General features: G+C 45.4%; 1 protein-coding gene across 1 annotated transcript in view; it reads left to right on the forward strand.

The window, feature by feature from the left end:
• The first annotated feature begins 1029 nt into the window (after positions 1-1029).
• KSR2 (kinase suppressor of ras 2) overlaps positions 1030-25284 on the forward strand; it is a 564921-nt gene continuing 540666 nt past the window's right edge. The window contains exon 1 of the mRNA XM_040416034.1: positions 1030-1206. Within this exon, the coding sequence (XP_040271968.1) occupies positions 1030-1206 (177 nt within the window). The remainder of the gene's footprint in view (positions 1207-25284) is intronic.

Raw genomic sequence — 25284 nt, forward strand, 5'->3', positions numbered from 1 at the left:
CTGACAGCATAGTGCTTATAGGCGCATCCTACATGGAAGGCCATTCATTACTTCAGCAGAACTTATTACATGGCCATTGCTTTGTGACTACTTCAGCCATTGGTTGGGGAGGGGGGTCTCAGGATCCTGACCCCCAGATTGCTGTGGCAGATGATCCCATACTACAGGGATGGCCAACCTGCGGCTCTCCAGCTGCTGTTAAACCTGCAACTCTCACCATGCCCTGCTGTAGGCAGCCTGGGCATGCTGGGAGTTGTAGTTTTGCAACAGCTGGAGAGCCTCGGGTTGGCCATCCCTGCCATACATAAGGGAGAACATGTATGTATCAGTGGCAGCCTGTTCTTGTCATTGTCCTCCTGCACAGGGCAGTGCACAGCAGCTGGGGCCTCCACACGGGAGCGGCTCTCACCTCCACAGCAGTGTCAGGTGCGCGCGCCCGCTCCTCTCCCCGAGGCTCCGCCCCCTCCTCTCATCCGCGTCCAAGGCGCTCTTGATTGACAAGCAAGATGTCGGTGCAGAGAGAGGCAGGAGGGGATGCAGCAGCGGCAGCAGCAGGCACCGGCTTCATGCAGCAGTCACCCTGAGGGCCCCCAGGCTACACACACCCACTGCTGGAGCCACAATAAAGGGCCCCTGATAGTGATAAGGCGAGCTAGATGCAGCTGTCCGCATACGCCGACCTGCTGCTGCTGCTAATCTTACTATTATTAGGATCCCTGTGTGCCTGAGCCTGTGCAGCCCGCATCCCACATCCCTCCTGCTGCCGGCAGCATCAGCACCGCTGTGCTGCAGCATCCGAGGAGCCCTCACTCTAATGGAGGCAGGCTGGACCGTGGAGGCTGCTGCTGCCCTCTCCATGCACCTGTGCTGAGCAGAGCCCGGGCTAGTGAGGGTGGGGTGCACCAGTGGGAGAAGGGTGCCGAGCGGGGGGACTGACACCCGAGGCTCAGTCTTCCCTTTAGGAAGATCATTGCGGGGGGGAGGGTGGGAGGGAAGAAGAGGGCGATCGCAGAGCAAAGGGGGAGAGAAATGGATGAAGAAAATGTGCCCAGCAGCGACGATCAGCCCCTGAGTTTGCAGAAAGCCCTGCAGCAGTGCGAGTTGGTCCAGAACATGATCGACATCAGCATCTCCAACCTGGAGGGGCTCCGGACCAAGTGTGCCACCTCCAACGACTTGACACAGAAGGAGATCAGGACACTGGAGGTAGGAGATCGCTGTCATGCCTGGTCAGGGCCAGCACTGGCACAGAGTTTGCACCCATCCCCCTCATGCTGCCAGTGGGTTTGTTGATATCCCCCTGCTTGCTGTGCAGTGCCATAAATTAAGCAGCTGCAGTGAAATGGAGTGAGCCTGCGCATTCTGCAGGTGGTCGCCAAGGTGCTGGTGTGTGCAGCCCCCAGCCTCCTCATACCCTTGTCTGCCATGAGGGCTTCTTCTTCTGCAGTGCACAATGATGCCAGTGTCAGGGATGGCAGCACACTTGGCCCAGCTAGGCCCTTATCTCTGATCATACATGGTCACTGTGCTGACGGATACAAATGGGTGACATTGGATTCTCCCAGAAGCCTGGGAGTTGGGTCTCGGGTTGTTCACCTGATTTACTTTAGCCCAAGATGAAATGATTTATCAATGGCTCCAAATACCTGTCAGTGTATTAGTAGTGTGGCACCCACAGATATGACTTTGGTTAGGGGCTCATGCCCAGGAACGTATTTTTTTTTTATCCGCATTTTTTGCAGGTCGGACGGGGACCCGTTCACTTCAAGAGATGTGGTCCGCCTCCGTACGTCTGTTCTGGCGGCAACCGCAAAAAAAAAAAATTGCACATGTCCTATTCTTGTCTGTTTTGGCGTTCTATAGAGACAAGGACGTTCCGTTCTGAAAAATGCGGAGCGCACATGCAATTGGCTATGGTGGTGTGCATGAGACCTAAGGGGAATCTGTCACTTCCAGCAAGCCCTATTAGGGTAGGCCTACATTTCATATGTATGCATGTGTGTCAATGGTGTCGCAGCGCGATACTCAAAATGCTTGATTTTGTGTTTCATGAGACTTTTACTCAATTGACTTCAGTGTAAGTCACGCGCGACGCACGACTCGCCTGTGTTTTCACAATAGTTGCGTAACAGCGAGTTGCAGAGAAGTCGCGCATATTTTTGTGTCGCCATGTAGCTGCCCTATCCTAAAAGAGGTTCAGATTTTTTAGCAAGAGCCCACAGTCTTTTTAAACAGAAGATTCATACCTACCTGCTCCCCCTTCACTCCTGTCCTCCGCTGTGTCCATGTTTCGACTCCCAGCGTGTTTACATCTGGCTTCATGGGCATGGTCACATTCTTCATTGCGGCCAATGACTGGCTTCAGAAAGGACATGGTCACAAGCTGCACACAACTGCTGAAGCCAGTCATTGGCTGCAGCAGAGCATGTGACCATGTCCTCGCTGCGCCAGAATGTCAACGCTCCAGGGCCCGAAACATGGACACAGTGGAGGCATTATGGAGGACTGAAGTGGTGGCAAACATGGATCTTCTGTTTACGGAGGCAGAGTGCGCATACTTGCTAAAAAAAAAAATCTGCATTACCAGAGAACCCCTTTAAACCCTATTCCCCTGCTATGTGCCCACATACTGGCCATGGAATGTATAGAGAGGACTTCTCCTGGAGTCCTCTCCATTATGTGTGCATGCGCAGGAGTCCTTTCAGTGTATTTCTTGGCTTTTTTGCATTTGCACAGTCGGGAAATTGGGGTGCGTATCGACATACAAATTACTGATTTTAGTATTCCCTTACAATACAGTGGAGGTTGGGTAACATAATGGTGGCCTCTGTTAGGAAGATATAGCTTATGTTGATGGATGGCTTATGGTTGAAGAGGTACATATATTCTGTGATTGGCATAGGTGTAGTGCCTTATACCTTGGGGTAAAGCATGGTTCCGGCTGTGGTATTGACTCCTGCACGGTTGGAGGCCTAAGGCTACATTCACACGACCGTATGTGTTTCGGGGTCCGCAAAAAATACAGATAACGTCCTTTTGGAATTCGTAATGTATCGTTTTTTTTTTTGCGGATCCATTGTAACAATGCCTATCCTTGTTCTCACAACAGACAAGAAAAGGACATGCTCTATATTTTTTGTGGGGCTACGAAATGGACATATGGATGCGGACAGCAAAATAACGGAACGGACACGGAAACAAAATACGCTTGTGTGAATGTAGCCTAAGTATTGGACTTTATGTGTGTGTGATTATTCTAAATGAAGAATATCATTCTAACATCATTCAGCTTTGTATGTTCTTATTTGCCCCAGATATTCTAGATTTTATCAATACCAGACTTTTCTAGAAGAAAAAACGAAATGTTTGTGTAATATCTGGACTAGTGACTTATCGTTCCATGTCCAGAAAAAAAACCATAGACGTGTTTCAGATGTCACGTCTTGTGTAGGGACGTTTATTGACCAGATTTTGGTGGTGGGCAGTGAACAGGTAATTCTGATCAGGGACTGGACTATGATGCTTCTAGAAAGTGGGACTGAGGGTCCAGCATCCATCTACATAATAGGTTCACGTCTCTTTTAATTCAGCCATAAACCTTGATTCTGCTGATTGTACCAAGACAAACTGTAAGTGCATATTGTTGGTTTACATAAGTGTAAATACTATAAAACAAAGTCAAAGCATTTAAAAAATATTTTTTATGTAATAAATCAATTTTAAGGAGTTTTCTTAGAAAGCTAACCCAGTCCATTTTTCCTATTACAGCACATGGACAACATGGAGGGGTTTCGCTGTAAGGGTATGTTCACACGGCAAAATCCACAGCAGAAAAATCAGTAGCAGATTAGTAGTTGAAAACAGGTCATTTTTGGTGGCAGATTTCTAATTTGGTGGCGGATTTAGAGGAGTTCTTAAAAGCATTTTAGAAGAGTTTTTGCTTAAAGCGGTTGTGTCACTTCAGCAAGTGGCAATTATCATGTACAGAGTGTTAATACAAGGCACTTACTAATGTATTGTGATTATCTATATTGCCTCCTTTGCTGGGTGGATTCATTTTTACATCACATTATACACTTCTCGTTTCCATGGTTATGACCACCCTACAATCCAGCAGCAGTGGTCGTGCTTGCACACCATAGGAAAAAGTGCCGGCCTCTCTGGTGTCCGGGACCATGGGAGCTCACATAGGCTAGTTCTTTTTTCTAAAGTGTGCAAGCACGGCCACCACTGCTTTATTGCGGGGTGGTCGTAACCATGGATACGAGCAGTGTATAATGTGATGGAAAAATTAATGAAAAAAAAAAAAGAATGAAACCAGCAAAGGAGGCAATATGGACAATCACAGTACATTAGTAAGTGCCTTGTATTAACTTCCTCTACATGATAAATGCCACTTGCTGAAGTGACACAACCCCTTTAAGGATTTCAAAGAGTTTTTAGAGGAGGTTTTAGAAGCGTTGTTGCCATTGGTTTCCTTATGGTGGGATAATAAAGAAGAATTTTCTTCTGCTTCCCCATTGACTTGAATACAAAATCAACTAACAATCTGGTTCTTAGAAGTAACATGCCACTTTAGAAGCAGATTTCCATTTAGCGGTGGAAAAATCCTACCAGGTGCACATGGTGGCGCTTTTTCCCACTGAAGTCAATGTAAAATTATTGTTGGCGATTTGATTGTGGATTTTGCATCAGAAAACAGATGTTTTCCGCAACAGAATTCACAACGGATTTTAATAGTGTGAACATACTTCTCGGCTCGGCTGAGCGCGCATGTGTTCTGAATTGGGAGAGGGGAACAAGGATATGGCGACACTGGTCGCACGACATTTCAGTGGGATTGCTAAGGGACATGCTACGTGCAGAGAAAATATTCCAAACAAGTCTGCCTTTTCTGCAACTGTCGTGTCGCAAAATGTGGCATGTCGCATTGCGACACCATTGAAATACATTCTATCAAATGTTACTCGACATACAGTATGTCACCATGTAGCCATATCCCTTTGTGTCGCACTACATATGTCGCCGTGTAGCCGGAACCTAAAGGTGGATTTACACGGCCTGACAATCTGCCCATGTAAAGGTGCCGCCGATCACCCGATTAACGAGCAAAACGCTCGTTCATCGGGTGGTCCTGTTGTTCGTGCAGGCACATCAGTCATCATTTCTGGGCAACAGATCGTACAACAGCAATCTGCTGCCTAGAAACAATACAGCTGTAAGGGGACAAGCGATCGCAATAGTAATCCCTCATCTTCATACTGTGAAGGAGATCGCTGCATGTAAATACAGCAGTCTCCTTCACTGAACGAACAGCCGACTGTCGGGAAGGAACGCTACCTTCCCGACAATCGGCTTTAGCGCGGCCTGTGTAAAACCGCCTTAAGTCTTTGCCAAATGCCTCTGGTGACAACTTATCTTACTTGTAAAGAAAAGGATAGGGCACGCTGAAATCCAACAGCACAATCCCTTTCCCTTCTACATCTGAGATCGAGGGAAAGTCCGGACACCCCCATAGATGGTCAGATGGCCCTGAGAAATCAGTCGATTTGGCCATCAATCTGCACTTAATACCTCTTATTAACAAAATGAAAAAGTCTGATGCCCAGAGCCCTCTGGATCTGGGTTTCATTAAGAATATCTCTGTACTTTGCTACATTCAATTTTCACTCAACTAGGCCCAGTCTCCCAGCAACTGAACCACAGCATGATGCCACCACCACCACCACGCTTCCTTGCAGGGACAGTATTAGGCAGTGTCCGGTTTCCTTCAAACATGACGTTTAGAATTGAGGTCAAAATGTTCAATCTTGGTTTCATCAAACCAGGGAATATCATTTCTCACAGTCTGAAAGTCCTTTAGGTGCTTTTTTGCAAACTGTCTTGTATCTTTTACTAAAGAGAGGCTTCTGTTCTCATTTTCTTTGAGGCTGCCAAAAACTGTTAACAGCTGGACAATCCCTTTAAGCTCATGTACACTGCATTTTTTTCCACCACAGAATTATTATTCTGAAATCACCTGCAGAATCTGCATTTTCTAGGGTTTTCTGATGTTTCTATTATCTGCATTACAAAGACAGATGAAGCATGTTATAGATATATAAATTCACAGCATGCCGTTAAAGGGTCTTTGAATTGTCCAAAAAAAAAATTCATATGTCATAGAAAAATATAAAAAATTATGGACAGTGGGGGTCCGATTGCTGAGACCCCACACCAGTTGCTAGAACAATACGAGGCAAGGGAAAAGCTTCCATATCGCGCGCTCTCTTTCCACCCTTTAATAGAAGTCTCACCCTGTCTCAGTTCCATCCTCTGCAGTGAGGAGCAAGAGCATGATAGGTGATCGCTTCTCTCATCTTCTTCTAACCATTCTAAAGATATGTCTTTATAATATGTCAACATTTTTTACTTAGCGACCCTTTAAAACTGAATAGTTAAGTGAATGAGGTGTCAAAATCTGTTGCAAATACTTTGAATATACTAGAACTATGTGCGGATGATCTCCCTATGTATCCCTGCTGCTTTGTCCCTTAGTATTTTTTTTTCATTTTTATAAACTGGAACTTAACAGAGCCATGATTAGTATGACTGACTCTTTTACTAACAGATCCTAGTGACTTATAATGGGGTGCGTCTGGTCTATCTGGGGTTCCAGCGTTTTTCCATTACAAGAATAAGACTTCAGGCTACACAATTTTCAAAAAGACCAGAACCCACATGGAATGAAACTTCATTTTGCACAGAGCATTAGTTGCATGTGATTAGATCATATTTTATACAATCGATATGCAATATAAGAATCAGGTTGCCGTACTATTTATTGTGGTTGTGGTGCAATTTTTGTGTGGTTTTTATATGGTCTTTGATGCCGATTTTTTTATTTGAAGTCTATGGGGAAAACCACTCTCCAGAAGGTGCAGAATCGTACAAACAGTTGACACGCTGTGGATTTTAAAATCTGCTCAACAGGTCAATTTCCACATAGAAGAAAAAAGCAAAGTGTACATGAGATTTGTGAAATCTCCTTCATTTTGTTGGTACTGTATTACGCTGTGGCTTTTCAGCGGAAAAAACACACATAATCCGCATCTTTTGCTGGTACCCTAAGGCCTCTTTCACACGGGCGTCATGTTTTTTGCCCGGATAAGATGTGGGTGCTTTGGCGGGAAAATGCGCAATTTTTCAGCGCGAGTGCAAAACATTGTAATGCGTTTTGCACGCGCGGGAGAAAATCGGCATGTTTGGTACCCAAACCTGAATCTGGACTTCTTCACAGAAGTTCGGGTTTGGGTTAGGTGTTCTGTAGCTTGTATTATTTTCCCTTATAACATGGTTATAAGGGAAAATAATAGCATTCTTAATACAGAATGCATAGTAAAATAGGGCTGGAGGGGTTAAAAAAATAAATAAAATTTAACTCACCTTAATCCACTTGATCGCGCAGCCCGGCTTCTCGTCTGTCTTCTTTCTTCAGGACCTGGGTAAAGGACCTGTGGTGACGTCACTGCGCTCATCACATGGTCCATCACCATGGTGATGGATCATGTGACGGACCATGTGATGAGCGCAGTGACGTCACCACAGGTCCTATTCCTGTGCACAGCAAAGATGAAGACAGAAGAGAAGCCGGGCTGCGCGATCAAGTGGATTAAGGTGAGTTAAATTATTATTTATTTTTTTAACCCCTCCAGCCCTATTGTACTATGTATTCTGTAATAGGAATGCTATTATTTTCCTTTATAACCATGTTATAAGGGAAAATAATAAAGATCGGGTCTCCATCCCGATCGTCTCCTAGCAACCGTGCGTGAAAATCGCACCGCATCTGCACTTGCTTGCGGATGCTTGCAATTTTCACGCAGTCCTAATCACTTCTATGGGGCCTGCGTTGCGTGAAAAATGCACAAAATAGAGCTTGCTGCGATTTTCACGCAACGCACAAGTGATGCGTGAAAATCACCGCTCATGTGCACAGCCCCATAGAAATTAATGGGTCCGGATTCAGTGCGGGTGCAATGCTTTCACCTCACGCATTGCACCCGCGCGGAAAACTCGCCCGTGTGAAAGGGGCCTAAGGGTAAATGCACACATTCAGGATTTATGTGCGGGGAATCTGCACTGAAATCCACAGGTGTTCGCAGGGAAATCCGTGCGGACAATCTGCATCAATTGGTGCGGATTTGCATGCAGATTTTCCTCTCCCCATTGAAATTAATGGAGAAAAGGTAATGGAAAAAATTTATAGAGAAAACAGAGATTAAATAAATTCAAATTCTCCCATGGAATTTCACTGGCGTCACAGGTCAAAGAAAAGAATTACAAGATTCTCTTGAGATGGTACTACTGTCCTACTAAGGCTACTTTCACACTAGCGTTCGGAGCGGATCTGTCTGATGTTTCATCAGACGGATCCGCTCCGATAATGCAGACGTTCGCATCCGTTCAGAACGGATGCGTCTGCATTAAAACTTAGAAAATTTTCTAAGTGTGAAAGTAGCCTGAGCGGATCCGTTCAGACTTTACATTGAAAGTCAATGGGGAACGGATCCGCTTGAAGATTGAGCCATATAGTGTCATCTTCAAGCGGATCCGCCCCCATTGACTTACATTGTAAGTCTGGACGGATCCGCTCGCCTCCGCACGGCCAGGCGGACACCCGAACGCTGCAAGCAGCGTTCAGGTGTCCGCTCACTGAGCGGAGCGGAGGCTGAACGCTGGCAGGCGGATGCATTCTCAGTGGATCCGCCTCCACTGAGAATGCATTGGGGCCAGACGGATGCGTTCGGGGCCGCTCGTGAGCCCCTTCAAACGGTGCGCACGAGCGGACACCCGAACGCTAGTGTGAAAGTAGCCTAAATTACATCATATGTTCCCTACTGTGTCGGACAAATGCTGGAGTTGCGAGAATGATAGGGGTTCCTTATTACATATTTGGTGGAGCTGTCCGAAAATCCATTCGTTCTGGGAGCGAATCTTGCAGATCTCTGCCAAATCCTCAAACAGAACGATTCCTAACACTCCACAACTTACCCTACTATCCCTGATTCCTGGCTCTCTTGCCCAGGTCAAGAAAGGGGTTCTGCGACATTTCCTGTCTGCTGCGAGGATGGTTATCCCTAGACATTGGAAGTCCAGCTCTCCACCCACATTGCTTGAATGGTCAAGAGAACTAAGATTTATACTTCGTATGGAAGAGTTGATAGCAAACGAGCAAGAAAGAGCTGAATCCTTTGCACGTAGCTGTGACCCCCTACTCCAGTTTCTGGACTCATCGGAATTTGTTGAGTTACTAGGAGCGTAATGAGTTTTAGAACTTATAAGATCTCTCACAGTATCTTTAGGTCAGGTCCATCTGTTTTAGCATCTCTCAATGTTGTCTTCCTCTCCATCACCCTCCTTCCTTACGTCTTCTTTGTTCCTCCCCATGTTATTGTCTTACTAAATGGTGATAATTTTTCAGTGAGAGAAACGTATAGCCACAAGGAATATACTGAGATTGCTAATTGGCTACATAGGCCACAATGCTTCATGAGTAGTGTTTAACATGGATACAATGATGCAAGAGAGTCTATATCTGTATTCACTTTTTGATGATTATATACATTTTCTGTATTAGTTGTATTATATAAACTTTCTCATTGTTACTTTATGCGCTGGACCCTAATGGTTCCAATGTAATATTCTTGTACGGCAAATGTCACTATTCATTTCTGAAATTGGTATTGCCAATAAACTCAGAGTAAACATAAATAATTTCAAATGCTGCAGATTTTAAAATCTGCACCGCAGGTAAAAATCCACATGTAAAAAATCTGCATTGTGTACATGAGAATTTAAATTTCTCATAGAATACAATGTGCATGACCTACAGTGCGGATTTTCTGCACTGAAATCTGCGCGGAAAAACCGCACACAATCCTGATCGTGTGCATTTAGCCTAATATAGTATTGGGAGCCTCTTTCACACGACCGTATGGCTTTTTCAGTGTTTTGCGGTCTGTTTTTCACGGATCCGTTGTTCCGTTTTTTTTGTTTCCGTTGTGTTTCCATTTCTGTTCCGTTTTTCCGTTCCGTTTTTCCTTATGGCATATACAGTATACAATAATTACATAGAAAAAATTTGGCTGGCATAAAATTTTCAATAGATGGTTCCGCAAAAACTGAACGGATACGGAAGACATACGGATGCATTTCTGTATGTGTTCTGTTTTTTTGCGGACCCATTGACTTGAATAGAGCCACGGAACATGATTTGCGGGCAATAATTGGACATGTTCTATCTTTCAACGGAACGGAAAAACGGAAATACGGAAACGGAATGCATACGGAGTACATTCCATTTTTTTTGTGCAACCATGGAAATGAATGGTTCCGTATACGGACCGCAAAAACGGCCCGTAAACGGAAAAATAAAACGGTGGTGTGAAAGAGGCCTTAATCTGAACGTTAAGACATTGACAGATCCAGAGAAGCGGTGATCCAACATGTGAAGTCTTCCTTAACATAAGCGGTGGATGAGGTGGATGGTAGTTGCTTATCTCCCACCTTAGAAGTAATGGAACCCTCAAGGAGTTGGTCACTTTCTGGATACTTGTGACCATTGTGTATATAAGATGATTATATGGCACGTGGCTATATTTCATAAGCAATGCCCCCTTGTCTGTCAAATCTGTGCTGTCTGCATAAAGTTCCTGTCCATAAGTTGGCCGCTGATGGACACATCACTCAAGCACTCTGCACCTGCACTAAACTGAGGGCTGCGCCAGTGCGATTTGCTGGAGACTGAGGGCAGGAGCTTCATCCTCGTCACTGGGCATGCGCCGAGCCCAGTGACGTCCGATGCTCGCTCTTCCCTCAGTCTCCAGCAAATCGCACTGGCGCAGCCCTCAGTGGGTACTGCGCCTGCGCGAGAGTTCGTTCGGCCGTGAGGGAGGGGGAGGAGAGGGATGAGAGGCTGTTCTTATTTCACTGTTTAATAGGTTCCCACTGGTTTCTGCTCCTTGGTCCTGTCTCGACACAAAGGAAATGCCAGGAGATACCTGCTCAGCCAATCACAGGCTGAGGCTGATCACCGCAATGAATGGCTGACATCTCCTGCGTGTGGAGACAAGACCAAGAAGCAAAGACCAGCAAGGATCCAGCAGGCCTTTGAAAAGGGGTGGCAGTGAATAAGTGAGGTATCACATTTTTATATTTAACCTACTCTGAGCCCCTTGATAAAAATTATTCCCCAGTAGAGAACCCCTTTTATGTGTCCCCCCCCCCCATTTTAAGTGTTTTTCCCCCCAAAATACTCCCCTTGTCTTATTCACCACACTAGTTTCTATGTCTTTTTGTATATTAATATGTGACTCTTCAGATTTAACACATGCCCTACCTGAAAAATTGGAACATGATATTAATTGTTGATCATTTGCTTTGTAGTCTATCATTAAGATCAGATTCACAAATTCTGTGTGCATATCGCTTCTGATGATTCCCTTTTTTTATTCCCAATTGATCCCAGGCCTGCCGCCATTATGCAGACGTGGCAAAAATGCCTAATCGTTAGTCACAGCAACTTCCAAGATTATACTTTGGCTTGCCCCATCTTACAGCCTTGCTTCTTTCATAAAATGCTACTTACCAACCAATTCCTATATACTACCAATAGGCTACTGAAAGCTTACTAGATTTTAAAAAGAAAACATAGAGTAAAGCTCTGCTTCTTGCTCTTCGTTCCTGGCGCATACGCTGAACGTATCCTTGGCCACCTATATGCCATTTACACCCAGCAAGTATGCATTGACTTACCTTTTTTCCCATGGAGTATACTACGGTATTCTGGAAGAAGCATACAGTAAAAAATAAGTATACTGTGCAGTATGCAGTATATATTTGTATAGCGTGACTCCGGGTGACATTGTTTGCCTCATTACAATGACATCCCCTACCATACAAGTGCTTGGCTACCTTCGCACTCCTATAGAGTTGAATGGAACAGCAGAGCAAATGCATAACTGTCTCTCAATTTAAATGGATTAAAGCAGGGTCTCTGTTTTCGTGATTGCAGGGGCCGCAGTGCCTGGACCCCGCTGTGGATAGAGGATAAGTGCTTGCAATGGGGCAAACCTTTTAAGATGTACATTGGAAAACTCCTGATGTATAAAGTACCTCCGAGAGAAAGCAATAATAATGAAACATGAACAGAGCTGACCTCTTTCACATCCTTTTGACTAATGAGTGACTTAGAAAATTGACATTTGAGCCCAAATGGCGCTGTACAGTTCGTACACTCTTTTCGTTTCACCAGCCATCCCTTTTTCCACAGTTTCTACTTAAAGAGGGCCTGTTACCATGAAATGCAGTGCAATCTGTGGCATGTTATAGAGCAGTAGGAGTTTTGTAGAAAATATTCAGTAAAACCTCCCGTTTATACATTTAAACCTCTAATCTTTTGATATTTAAGACCACCACCGTGTACAACTATCAGTGACTGACAGCTACGTATGAATACACACTTACACAGAGAATGCCATCAATCTCTGATAACACCTCCCCGTGTACAACTATCAGTGACTGACAGCTATCTATATATACACACTTACACACAGAATGCTATCAATCACTGATAACACCTCCCCTGTGTACAACTATCAGTGACTGATCGCTATCTATGTTTACAGACTTACACAGGGAATGCAATCAATCACTGATAACATCCTCCCCGTGTACAGCTATCAGTGACTGACAGCTATCTATGCATACAGACTTACACAGAGAATGCTACCAATCACTGATAACACCTCCCCATGTACAGCTATCAGTGACTGACAGCTATCTGTATACACACCTACACAGAGAATGCTATCAATCACTCATAACACCTCCCAATGTACAGCTATCAGTGACTGACAGCTATCTGTATACACACCTACACAGAGAATGCTACCAACCACTGATAAAACCTCCCTGTGTACAACTATCAGTGACTGACAGCTATCTATGTATACACACTTACAGAGAGAATGATATCAATCACTGATAACACCACCCTGTGTACATCTATCAGTGACTGACAGCTACGTATGTATATACACTTACACAGAGAATGTCATCAATCTCTGATAACATCTCCCCATGTACAACTATCAGTGACTGACAGCTAGCTATGTGTACACACTTATACAGGGAATGCCATTTATCGCTGATAACATCTCCCCTGTGTACAGGTATCAGTGACAGACAACTATCTATGTATACACACTTACACAGAGAATACAATCAATCACTGATAACACCCACCCCCTGTGTACAGGTATCAGTGACTGACAACTATCTATGTATACACACACAGAGAATACTATAAATCACAGATAACACCCACCCCCTGTGTACAGGTATCAGCGACTGACAACTATCTATGTATACACACTTACACAGAGAAGGCTATCAATCACTGATAACACCTCCCCCATGTACATCTATCAGTGAATGACAGCTATCTCTGTATACACTTACACAGAGAATACCATCAATAACTGATATCGCCTCCCCAGTGTACAACTATCAGTGACTGACACCTATCTATGTATACACACTTACACAGGGAATGCTACCAATCACTGATAACACCTCCCCTGTGTACAGCTATCAGTGACTGACAGCTATGTATACACACTTACACAGAGAATGCTATCAATCACTGATAATACCTCCCCTGTGTACAGCTATCAGTGACTGACAGCTATCTATGTATACACACTTACACAGAGAATGCTATCAATAACTGATAATACCTGTGTACAACTGAAATCAGAAAACTCAGAGATTTAAATGAATAAATGACAAGTGTTACTGAATATTTTCCCATAATAATATATATCAATCTGCTCAGCTCCTCCTGCTCTATAGCATGCTGCCTGCAGATTGTCCCACAACTGGTGGTGACATATTCTCTTTAAACCTTCCACAGTCAGGTTGACCACATGGCTATTTTATTAGGCTCCATTCATCTCACGCTAGTACCTGACTCTAGGTCACCCTGTTTTGTAATTTATATAGAAAATTGAGAGTAACTCTCCCAATAATGTCACCATTGATTCGGTTTGATGTTTCTGATGATAAAGTCTACCAGTTGTATTTGTTTGGTCTACTTTTCATCAGGTTTATTCGGATGCTGGCATGTCAGTCTGTTTAAAAACATTAGCCCAGATTTACTTGGCCTGTAGATGGCATAAATTTAGGCTGTGTAGACCTGCACCAAGAGGAAAACACTTTTGTCACACTCTGTACTAACTATCGGTTGGCTTAGGCTACTTTCACACTGGCGTTTTGGCTTTCCGTTTGTGAGATCTGCTCAGAATGCATCAGTTTGCCTCCATTCCGTCTCCATTCCGCTTTGGAGGCGGACACCAAAACGCTGCTTGCAGCGGATCCGTTCTGACACACAATGTAAGTCAATGGGGACGGATCCGTTTTCTATGACACAATCTGGCACAATAGAAAACTGATCCGTCCTCCATTGACTTTCAATGGTGTTCAAGACGGATCCGTCTTGGCTATGTTAAAGATAATACAAATGGATCAGTTCTGAATGGATGCAGACGGTTGTATTATCTGAACAGATCTGTCTGTGCAGATCCATGACGGATCCGCACCAAACGCAAGTGTGAAAGTAGCCTTACTTGGAGACAGATTTTTATTCCAGAATTGTGGTAAAATTTTTGCACAAAATGGTGTGTTTTAGGCCATTCCTCGCCTCATAGCGCTAAGCCTGGCCCCTTTTCGAGCGAGTTGGAAAAAGTGGAGAAACCCTAGCTGTGCCAATTTGCACCCCTTTTTAGACAGATTCTAGAAGCATACACGTTAGGAAATCTGACCAATCTGTCAGAAGGGAAGCTTCGATGCCAGTGTGAACAGATACTTAGACTATATATGACAGTTGTCCCCTGATGGTCGAATTTCTAACATGATACAAATATCATATACATACACTGCGTGCAGAATTATTAGGCAAATGAGTATTTTGACCACATCATCCTCTTTATGCATGTTGTCTTACTCCAAGCTGTATAGGCTCAAAAGCCTACTACCAATTAAGCATATTAGGTGATGTGCATCTCTGTAATGAGAAGGGTGTGGTCTAATGACATCAACACCCTATATTAGGTGTGCATAATTATTAGGCAACTTCCTTTCCTTTGGCAAAATGGGTCAAAAGAAGGACTTGACAGGCTCAGAAAAGTCAAAAATAGTGAGATATCTTGCAGAGGGATGCAGCACTCTTAAAATTGCAAAGCTTCTGAAGCGTGATCTTCGAACAATCAAGCGTTTCATTCAAAATAGTCAACAGGGTCGCAAGAAGCGTGTGGAAAAACCAAGGCGCAAAATAACTGCCCATGAACTGAGAAAAGTCAAGCGTGCAGCTGCCAAGATGCCACTTGACACCAGTTTGGCCATATTTCTGAGCTGCAACATCACTGGAGTGCCCAAAAGCACAAGGTGTGCAATACTCAGAGACATGGCCAAGGTAAGAAAGGCTGAAAGACGACCACCACTGAACAAGATACACAAGCTGAAACGTCAAGACTGGGCCAAGAAATATCTCAAGACTGATTTTTCTAAGGTTTTATGGACTGATGAAATGAGAGTGAGTCTTGATGGGCCAGATGGATGGGCCCGTGGCTGCATTGGTAAAGGGCAGAGAGCTCCAGTCCGACTCAGACGCCAGCAAGGTGGAGGTGGAGTACTGGTTTGGGCTGGTATCATCAAAGATGAGCTTGTGGGGCCTTTTCGGGTTGAGGATGGAGTCAAGCTCAACTCCCAGTCCTACTGCCAGTTTCTGGAAGACGCCTTCTTCAAGCAGTGGTACAGGAAGAAGTCTGCATCCTTCAAGAAAAACATGATTTTCATGCAGGACAATGCTCCATCACACGCGTCCAAGTACTCCACAGCGTGGCTGGCAAGAAAGGGTATAAAAGAAGAAAATCTAATGACATGGCCTCCTTGTTCACCTGATCTGAACCCCATTGAGAACCTGTGGTCCATCATCAAATGTGAGATTTACAAGGAGGGAAAACAGTACACCTCTCTGAACAGTGTCTGGGAGGCTGTGGTTGCTGCTGCACGCAATGTTGATGGTGAACAGATCAAAACACTGACAGAATCCATGGATGGCAGGCTTTTGAGTGTCCTTGCAAAGAAAGGTGGCTATATTGGTCACTGATTTGTTTTTGTTTTGTTTTTGAATGTCAGAAATGTATATTTGTGAATGTTGAGATGTTATATTGGTTTCACTGGTAAAAATAAATAATTGAAATGGGTATATATTTGTTTTTTGTTAAGTTGCCTAATAATTATGCACAGTAATAGTCACCTGCACACACAGATATCCCCCTAAAATAGCTAAAACTAAAAACAAACTAAAAACTACTTCCAAAAATATTCAGCTTTGATATTAATGAGTTTTTTGGGTTCATTGAGAACATGGTTGTTGTTCAATAATAAAATTAATCCTCAAAAATACAACTTGCCTAATAATTCTGCACTCCCTGTATTGTAACGGATCTCCTAGCACCCCGACCGGGTACCTCCGTTGAATGGATGCTCCTAGTGCTTTCCGAGGACTCCAAGCACTCCACTTGACACCGTACGCACTGCAGACCCCACGAACTGCCGAAGCTTGGTTGAGGTCTCACCGTCTCCTACCCACCCTGGACCTACGACAAGGCTCCAGGCTCCAGTGGGTGAACCTCTCCTAAAACCAGAGAGCAGGAACAGCTCTTAAAAGAGCTAGTAGTTATAGCCAGGGGAGTATAGCAAATCTCCCAGCGTATAGCAATCCCCCAGTGTTGATCAGTTACCCAAATATCAGCCTCAACATGATAAAGGGTAAAACAGGAACACTTTATTGAGGGCTACCCGCCCGTATTTATGTAGGTCCCCATCTGGTGTACACGCCTCTAGGGGACCAGAAGGAAGACTGTGACACAGGACAGATACGTAGCACTCAGGATACACAGACACAACACATCCCCACAATGCATCATGGTTTCCTCCTCTCTGCCCTGGAGACACCCGAGGAGTAATTCAATTATCTCTCAGGACAAAGGGAAATCGCCAATACACATGTGGATACAACAGGACAGGAATCACCACCCAAACACACAATGTCACACCCCCACAGCAAACACAGACATTTAACATATTCCCAGATAGCTCAAGTCTGAGTGCATATCATTAGGTGAATGGCACTCAGAATACACAAATACAATACAATTAGCTATCTGGGTACCCTCACATAACAAAATACAATTGCAAAGACAGATTTAAGCTGTGCGGCCGGTCTGTCTTCTCCTTTAAAGTTAGTATGGGCCATAATCCCGAGGCAAGAGGCTGGTAGCCAGGTCCCTCCGAAACCCAGTGGCGAGGTTGGTTTCGCCACACATATTAATATACAAATATCTATATTTCTTAATTTTTTAATCTGATACATCACTTTCTATTACAGTGACACGATTTAGGCTACTTTCACATCTGCGTTTTCCCTGGATCCGGCAGGGTTCAGCAAAAACGCTTCAGTTAATGATCATACGACCGTCTGCATCTATTATGAACGGATCCAGTTGTATTATCTCTAAAATGGCACTAAAACCATTGTAAGTCAATGGGCACCAGATGCGTTTTCCTTTGTGTCCGAGAAAACGGATCCAGCACCATTGACTTACATTGTGTTTCATGGCGGATCCGTCTTGCTCTACATCCCCATGACACAAACGGAATGGAATGCATTCTGGCACGTTCCATTCATTGACAATGAATGGGGACAAAACTGAAGCATTTCCCTACGGTATTGAGATCCTATGACGGACCTCCATACCGGAAAGGAAAAATGATGATGTGAAAGTAACCATATCAAAATCAACCCCAAATTTTTTTCATTGATCTTTTTCTTCATATGCCCTGGCTATTTATTCATACTATTGCTTTGGAAATTAGTGATATGTAGTGGCAATAGTGCATTATTAGATATGGTCAGAGGCAGACTTTTTGCCACACTTTTTATATGTGTCAGCGAGAAATATGACCAATAAAGAAGCCTGATCATCAAGTTAGAAAAAATATGCTTCTTCAGTACTGCAAAGATAGGCTTTCCCAGTATTCTAATATTGCAGAAGACACCAATGAAACATCTAGTGCTTTGATTTTCAAAGTCTTCGGTGACAGACTGCAGAGGTTTTGTTGGCAGTAGTCGGCCATACTTGGTTGGCCACAATTGGCCCATTACTATTGGACACAGGCGGCCAAAAGTTGCAAAGAGTAAAATTCTGTTGATCAAAAGTAGTATTAAATTCTTCCAAGACTGAATTTGTGATATAATAACATATGCTAACCTATTTTATCCCCCATTGCTTCCAGCACCGCTGCTCCAATCCTCCCTGCTGAGCTATGTTACGCCCCCATATACTCCATGTGACTGCTGCAGCCAGACAATGGCCTCAGCGGTTATGTGCTGGAAACCACTGAGGCCAGTGTTTGGCTGCAGTAATATCCGGGGTATATGAAAACATCGCCACTTCAGCCAAGAAGATGATGTCCTGGCGGAGATTAAAATAGGTTGGATATGCTGTATATTCTTGTATTATTTTATGACAAATGCTGCCTTGGCTGACTTTTAGTAATAACTAAGACAACCCCTTTAATGTGAATTTACCTGTCATAGTGCAGTTCATTGTCACACTGGTTGCTGTGCAGACTGGCTGCATGCACTCTGCGTACTGGCTGTGGGTGGTTCCCATGTTTGCTGTTTTGTGTGATGCGTGCTGTCTGCGGCCTTATGTGTGTGAACGTGAGCCAGTGTATATGGATTTTTTTTTAAATCACGAAAAATAATGCACTAACACAATAGATGCAAACATTATATATGGACTAGGTACTCACTTTGGTATAATAAAATCTGAGGCTCTCAGCCAATATATTTTGATCAAAACACATCTGTGCCCACCTACCCGTAGTGATGGACAAAGATCTTCCAGGACGTTTTGTGAATGTGAACGCCCGTTCGCGATCAAATGTTCGCAAACCGCACGTTCGCAGCGGGCCCCATTCACTTAAATGGCAGGCGAACCTGAAAAACCTTCAAGTCATATTTGCAGGCACCAAATACTTACTAGAAGTGCACAAATGGTCCAACAACATGGACAGTGACATACCAGAGGGGGATCAATGGCAAAAATTCCCACAAAAAATATATATTTTAATCAGGGGCCATTTTTATGCGTCTTAAAGGGAAACTCTCTTAGAAAGAACAAGTGATTATGTGGCTGGAGGTATATTAGACGGTCAGTGGATAACAATTTTACTGTAGGCCAGTACAGGCCCCAAAAATTAGGCATTCACCTGACAGAAAAGAACAAGTGATTATGTGGCTGGAGGTATACTAGACGGTCACTGGATAACTATTTTACTGTAGGCCAGTACTGCCCCAAAAATTAGGCATTCACCTGACGGAAAAGAACAAGAGATTATGTGGCTGGAGGTACATTAGGCGTTCACTGGATAACAATTTTACTGTAGGCAACAGGAGTAGAGGCCCCAAAAATTAGACATTCACCTGACAGAAAAGGCCTTTTATGCCACTGTATATGCAGAAGACAAGGACCATTCTTTGTTCTGTGTGGTGGCGGATATGTGTGGGCTGGCATGAGGAAATTCAATTACACATGGTCGTCACAGGTGTTGAATTCCTCAGAGATCCATGCCTCATTCATTTTTAGAAATGTGAGGTAGTCCACACTGTTGTGAGCTAGGCGGGTGCGCTTATCGGTCACGATCTCCCCTGCTGCGCTGAACGTACTTTCGGACAGGACACTCGACGTGGCGCAAGTCAAGAGTTTTATGGCAAATTTTGCCAGCTCTGGACACAGGTCAAGCCTGCACACCCAGTAGTCCAGGGGTTCCTCGCTTCTCAGAGCGTCCACATCGGCCGTTAACCCGATGTAGTCGGACACCTGTCGGTCTAGGCGTTCCCTGAGGCGGAATCCAGAGGGCGGCTGTCGATGGGTTGGCTGCAAGAATGATCTCATATCCGAAGTGACCAACACATCTTCAAACCGCCTTCTTCTTGCAGGTGCAGTAGGATTGGTACCCGCACCTGTTTTGCTGTGGGTGGAAATGCCTCTGCCAGCGTGCGCAACAGCAGAATGCAGCATCTCTCGCAGCAAGGCCTGGAAATGCTGCATTCTGACAGCCCTCTGTGATGATGGTAACATGTCCGCCATTTTGTGTTTGTACCGGGGGTTTAAGTATGTTGCCACCCAGTACTGGTACTTGCCCTTTATGCTTTTTTTTTACGGGGGTCCCTCTTCAAACACTGGAGCATGAAGGCCCCCATTTACACTGAATTGGAAGGGGTGGAGCCACGGACAACACCAGGGATCCCCTCAAAGCCTGCTCTTCTTGCTCCTCCTTCTCCTCCCCCCAGCCACCATCCTCCTCTGACTCCTCTTCAGACTCCTGCTGACTTGTCTCAGATAGAGTAGCCCCCCTGGGAATTCATTCAGCATTGCGACTTCCTCATCTTCCAGCTCCTGCTCCTCGACGGCTTGATCAATGACACGACGCAATGCACGCTCCAAAAAGAAGGTGTAAGGTACGATATCACTGATGGTGCCCTGGCTGCGACTGACCAGTTTGGTGAGCTCATCAAATGGCCGCAGAAGTCTGTATGCGTCGCGCATGAGCAGCCACGGGCACGGTGAAAAGAAACCAAGCTCCCCAGAACCTGTCCTGCCGCAGAGTTCGTACAGGTAGTCGTTAACGGCACGTTGCTGCTGGAACAGCCTATCAAGCATATACAAGGTGGAGTTCCAGCGCGTCGGGCTGTCACAAGTCAGACGTCTGATAGGCAGGTGGTTTCGCCGCTGAACGTCAGCAAGGCGAGCCATGGCCGTGTAAGATCTTCTAAAATGGCCAGAGATTTTCCTGGCCTGCCGCAAGACATCCTGGACCCCGGGGTATTTGGCAACAAATCGCTGCACGACTAAGTTCAGGACGTGTGCCATGCACGGCACGTGTCATTTTTCCCTGTTTCAGCGCGCTCAGCAGATTGGCACCGTTGTCGCACACCACTTTACCAACTGTCAAATTGAGCAGGGTTAGCCACTGATCGGCCTGTGACCGCAGAGCTGAAAGCAGTGCAGGACCGGTGTAGGTCTTGGCTTCCAGGCACAACAGCCGCAGTACAGCATGGCAACGTCTCACCTGGCACGTCGAATAGTTTCTGGGGAGCTTGGGGGGTGCAGCGGAAGAGGCGGTAGCAGTGGAAAAGGAGCAGTCAGCCGAGGAGGAGACGGAGGATGGAGTAAGAGGAGGAGAAGAAGAGGCAGGCCTGCATGCAATCCGTGGCGGTAACACCAAATCCACACGGGTGCCACGGGTTACATGCTTGATGGCCGTCAGAAGGTTCACCCAGTGGCCAGTAAACGTTATGGGCCTTCCCTGCCCATGTTTGCTAGACCACATTTCTGTGGTCAGATGTTTCTTAGCGCCGACACTGTGTGCCAGAGATATATTCACTTGTCGCTGAACATGGCCATATAGCTCTGGGATGCCCTTCTGGGAGAAATATTTCCTTCCGGGGACTTTCCATTGTGGTCTGCCAATAGCTACAAATTTTCTAAAGGCCTCCGAGTCCACCAGTTTATATGGCAGTAGTTGGCAGGCTAGAAGTTCCGACAAGCCAGCGGTCAGCCGTTGGGCAAGAGGGTTATCCGGCGTCATCAACTTTTTTACGCTCGAACATTTGTCCACGGAAGCCTGCCTTCTGCCAGATAAACGCGACACCCGCACGGTGGAAGGTGGAGTGGAGGACAAATGGGAGGAGAGAGGAGAAGGGGAAGAGGCAGGACGTGGAGTGTGGCTTTGTGGGTTCTGACGGCATTGCTCCCACTGGGCTCGGGAATGGGAGGCCAGGTTCCTTCTTAAGGCGTTCTTCCCTAGGTGTGTTGGGCTTGCCGCCACTCATTTGTTGACAGCACAGGTTGCAGATGGCAACACTATTGTCAGCAGACAGGTTAAAAAAAGGCAACACTGTGGAGCCATGTGCCGGCATCCTGGGAGTGCAATATGTGACCGTGCATGGTTGATGGCTCGCTCCAGATACATTTGCAGTCTGCTTTTTGCCTCCTGTGCACTGCGAGTTCTGCCTGCTTCTCCTCCTTATCTGATGCTCCATCTCTCCCCCTGAACTCCCCTCCTCTTCCTCTCTTGTGGGCACCCACGTGACGTCTATCGACACTTCATCATCGTCACCTTTACCACCACTGACATTAGAGATCTCAGAGTAGGCAGCAACAGCGGGGCCACCCTCCTTGGGCTGATCTGGGTACTGTCGTCAGACCGCTGGTAGGCGGTCGTTGCTACCTCCTCTTTCTCATCCGATGCCAAGAATGGCTGCGCATCGGTAAGGTCTGGGAATGGATGGGAAAATAATTCCTCTGACTCGAGTGGATGGGCTATCGTGGTGGTGGTGTCTTTGGGGGTGCACACAGCAGAGAGTGAGGAGGGTGCAGATAGAGAGGATGAGGAGGGTGCAGAAGCGGAAGGCTGAGTGAGCCACTCAACCAACTCTGGTGCGTCCTTTGACGTAATCACACGCACCTACTCTAACTTCCTACTTAGGCTCTGGCCTGGTGGACCTGCCCGACCCCTACCACCCCTGCGGAACGGCCTGCCTCTTCCTGTGCCTGTCATTTTCTAAATGACCCTGTGCCAAAGTCCCTAGAGAAGATCAGTATTTGTGGAAGCAGGTATATCGCAGGCCTCAATCAGTATTTGGTGGAAGCTGGTATATAAAACCCCTTAATCAGTATTTTGTGGAAGCAGGTATATCGCAGGCCTCAATCAGTATTAGATGGAAGCTGGTATATCAAACCCCTTAATCAGTATTTTGTGGAAGCAGGTGTATCGCAGGTCTCAATCAATATTTGGTGGAAGCAGGTATGTCGCACCCCTCAATCAGTATTTTGTGGAAGCAGGTATCTCGCAGGCCTCAATCAGTATTAGGTGGAAGCAGGTATATTAAAAACCTTAATCAGTATTTTGTGGAAGCAGGTGTATCGCAGGTCTCAATCAATATTTGGTGGAAGCAGGTATATCAAACCCCTTAATCAGTATTATGTGGAAGCATGTGTATCGCAGGCCTCAATCAATATTTGGTGTAAGCAGGTATATCAATCACCTTAATCAGTCTTTTGTGGAAGCAGATATCTCACAGGCCTCAATCAGTATTTTGTGGAAGCTGGTATATCAAACCCCTTAATCAGTATTTTGGGGAAGCAGGTATATCAATCCCCTTAACCAGTATTTTAGACAGATATTGATTTTTTAGGGCCGATACCGATAATTTGTGAACTTTCAGGCCGATAGCCGATAATTTATACCGATATTCTGGGAATTTTCATTTTTTAAAAAAAAAAAAAATTTCCTACACAAATCTGCTGAAAATTTATATGTTTATTGTTAATGTGTATTATTTTTTTTTGTAAATCTTTCTTTTTCATTTATACTTAATATATATAATTTTTTTTTTACTAACTTTTAGCCCCCTTAGGGACTAGAACCCTTGTCCTATTCACCCTGATAGAGCTCTATCAGGGTGAATAGGAGCTCACACTGTCCCTGCTGCTCTGTGCTTTGTGCACACAGCAGCATGGAGCTGAACATGGCAGCCAGGGCTTCAATAGCGTCCTGTCTGCCATGGCAACCGATCGGAGCCCCAGGATTACACAGCTGGGGCTCCGATCGGAGGAGCAGGGGAGAGGGGATCCTGTGACCACTGCCACCAATGATTAATACTGGGGGGTGCACTGCGCCACCAACGTTTTTAACACTGGGATGGGGGGCGCACTGCGCCACCAATGGCTTGGGGGGGGCGCACTGAACCACCAATGAAGAGAAATCTCTGATTAATTTATATACAGGAGGCGAGGGGGTTAACTACCGCAGATCGCAGCTACCGCTCATAGAGGTCGGGAGCCGGCTATGTGATTCTGCAACCAGCTCCCGCCTCCTGTGTATGAATGAATGAGATATTTATCTTCACTGGTGGAGCGGTGGCCACAGCCCCTCCCCTTCTTTTGTCCTCTCTCCTCTAATTGGCGGCAGCGGCAGCAGCAGCAGCACAGGGGGAGGGAGACACCGCTTCCTTCTCCCCTGTGCTGCTGAGGGAACACGGAGAGCACTGAGAGCAGCGCGTTCTGTGTTCCTAATACGTTATCGGTATATCGGCAAAATAGATGCCGATAACGGTCAAAATCCTGAATATCGGCCGATAATATCGGTAAAACCGATAATCGGTCGATCCCTATCGCAGGCCTCAATCAATATTTTGTGAAAGCAGGTATATCAATCCCCTTAATCTGTATTTTGTGGAAGCAGGTGTATCACAGGCCTCAATCGGTATTTGGTGGAAGCAGGTATATCAATCACCTTAATCAGTATTTTGGGGAAGCAGGTATATCAATCCCCTTAACCAGTATTTTAGACAGATATTGATTTTTTAGGGCCGATACCGATAATTTGTGAACTTTCAGGCCGATAGCCGATAATTTATACCGATATTCTGGGAATTTTCATTTTTTTAAAAAAAAAAAAATTTCCTACACAAATCTGCTGAAAATTTATATGTTTATTGTTAATGTGTATTATTTTTTTTTGTAAATCTTTCTTTTTCATTTATACTTAATATATATAATTTTTTTTTTACTAACTTTTAGCCCCCTTAGGGACTAGAACCCTTGTCCTATTCACCCTGATAGAGCTCTATCAGGGTGAATAGGAGCTCACACTGTCCCTGCTGCTCTGTGCTTTGTGCACACAGCAGCATGGAGCTGAACATGGCAGCCAGGGCTTCAATAGCGTCCTGTCTGCCATGGCAACCGATCGGAGCCCCAGGATTACACAGCTGGGGCTCCGATCGGAGGAGCAGGGGAGAGGGGATCCTGTGACCACTGCCACCAATGATTAATACTGGGGGGTGCACTGCGCCACCAACGTTTTTAACACTGGGATGGGGGGCGCACTGCGCCACCAATGGCTTGGGGGGGGGCGCACTGAACCACCAATGAAGAGAAATCTCTGATTAATTTATATACAGGAGGCGAGGGGGTTAACTACCGCAGATCGCAGCTACCGCTCATAGAGGTCGGGAGCCGGCTATGTGATTCTGCAACCAGCTCCCGCCTCCTGTGTATGAATGAATGAGATATTTATCTTCACTGGTGGAGCGGTGGCCACAGC

The sequence above is a fragment of the Bufo bufo genome, chromosome 2, assembly GCF_905171765.1.
Source record: "Bufo bufo chromosome 2, aBufBuf1.1, whole genome shotgun sequence".
Lineage (NCBI taxonomy): Eukaryota > Metazoa > Chordata > Amphibia > Anura > Bufonidae > Bufo > Bufo bufo.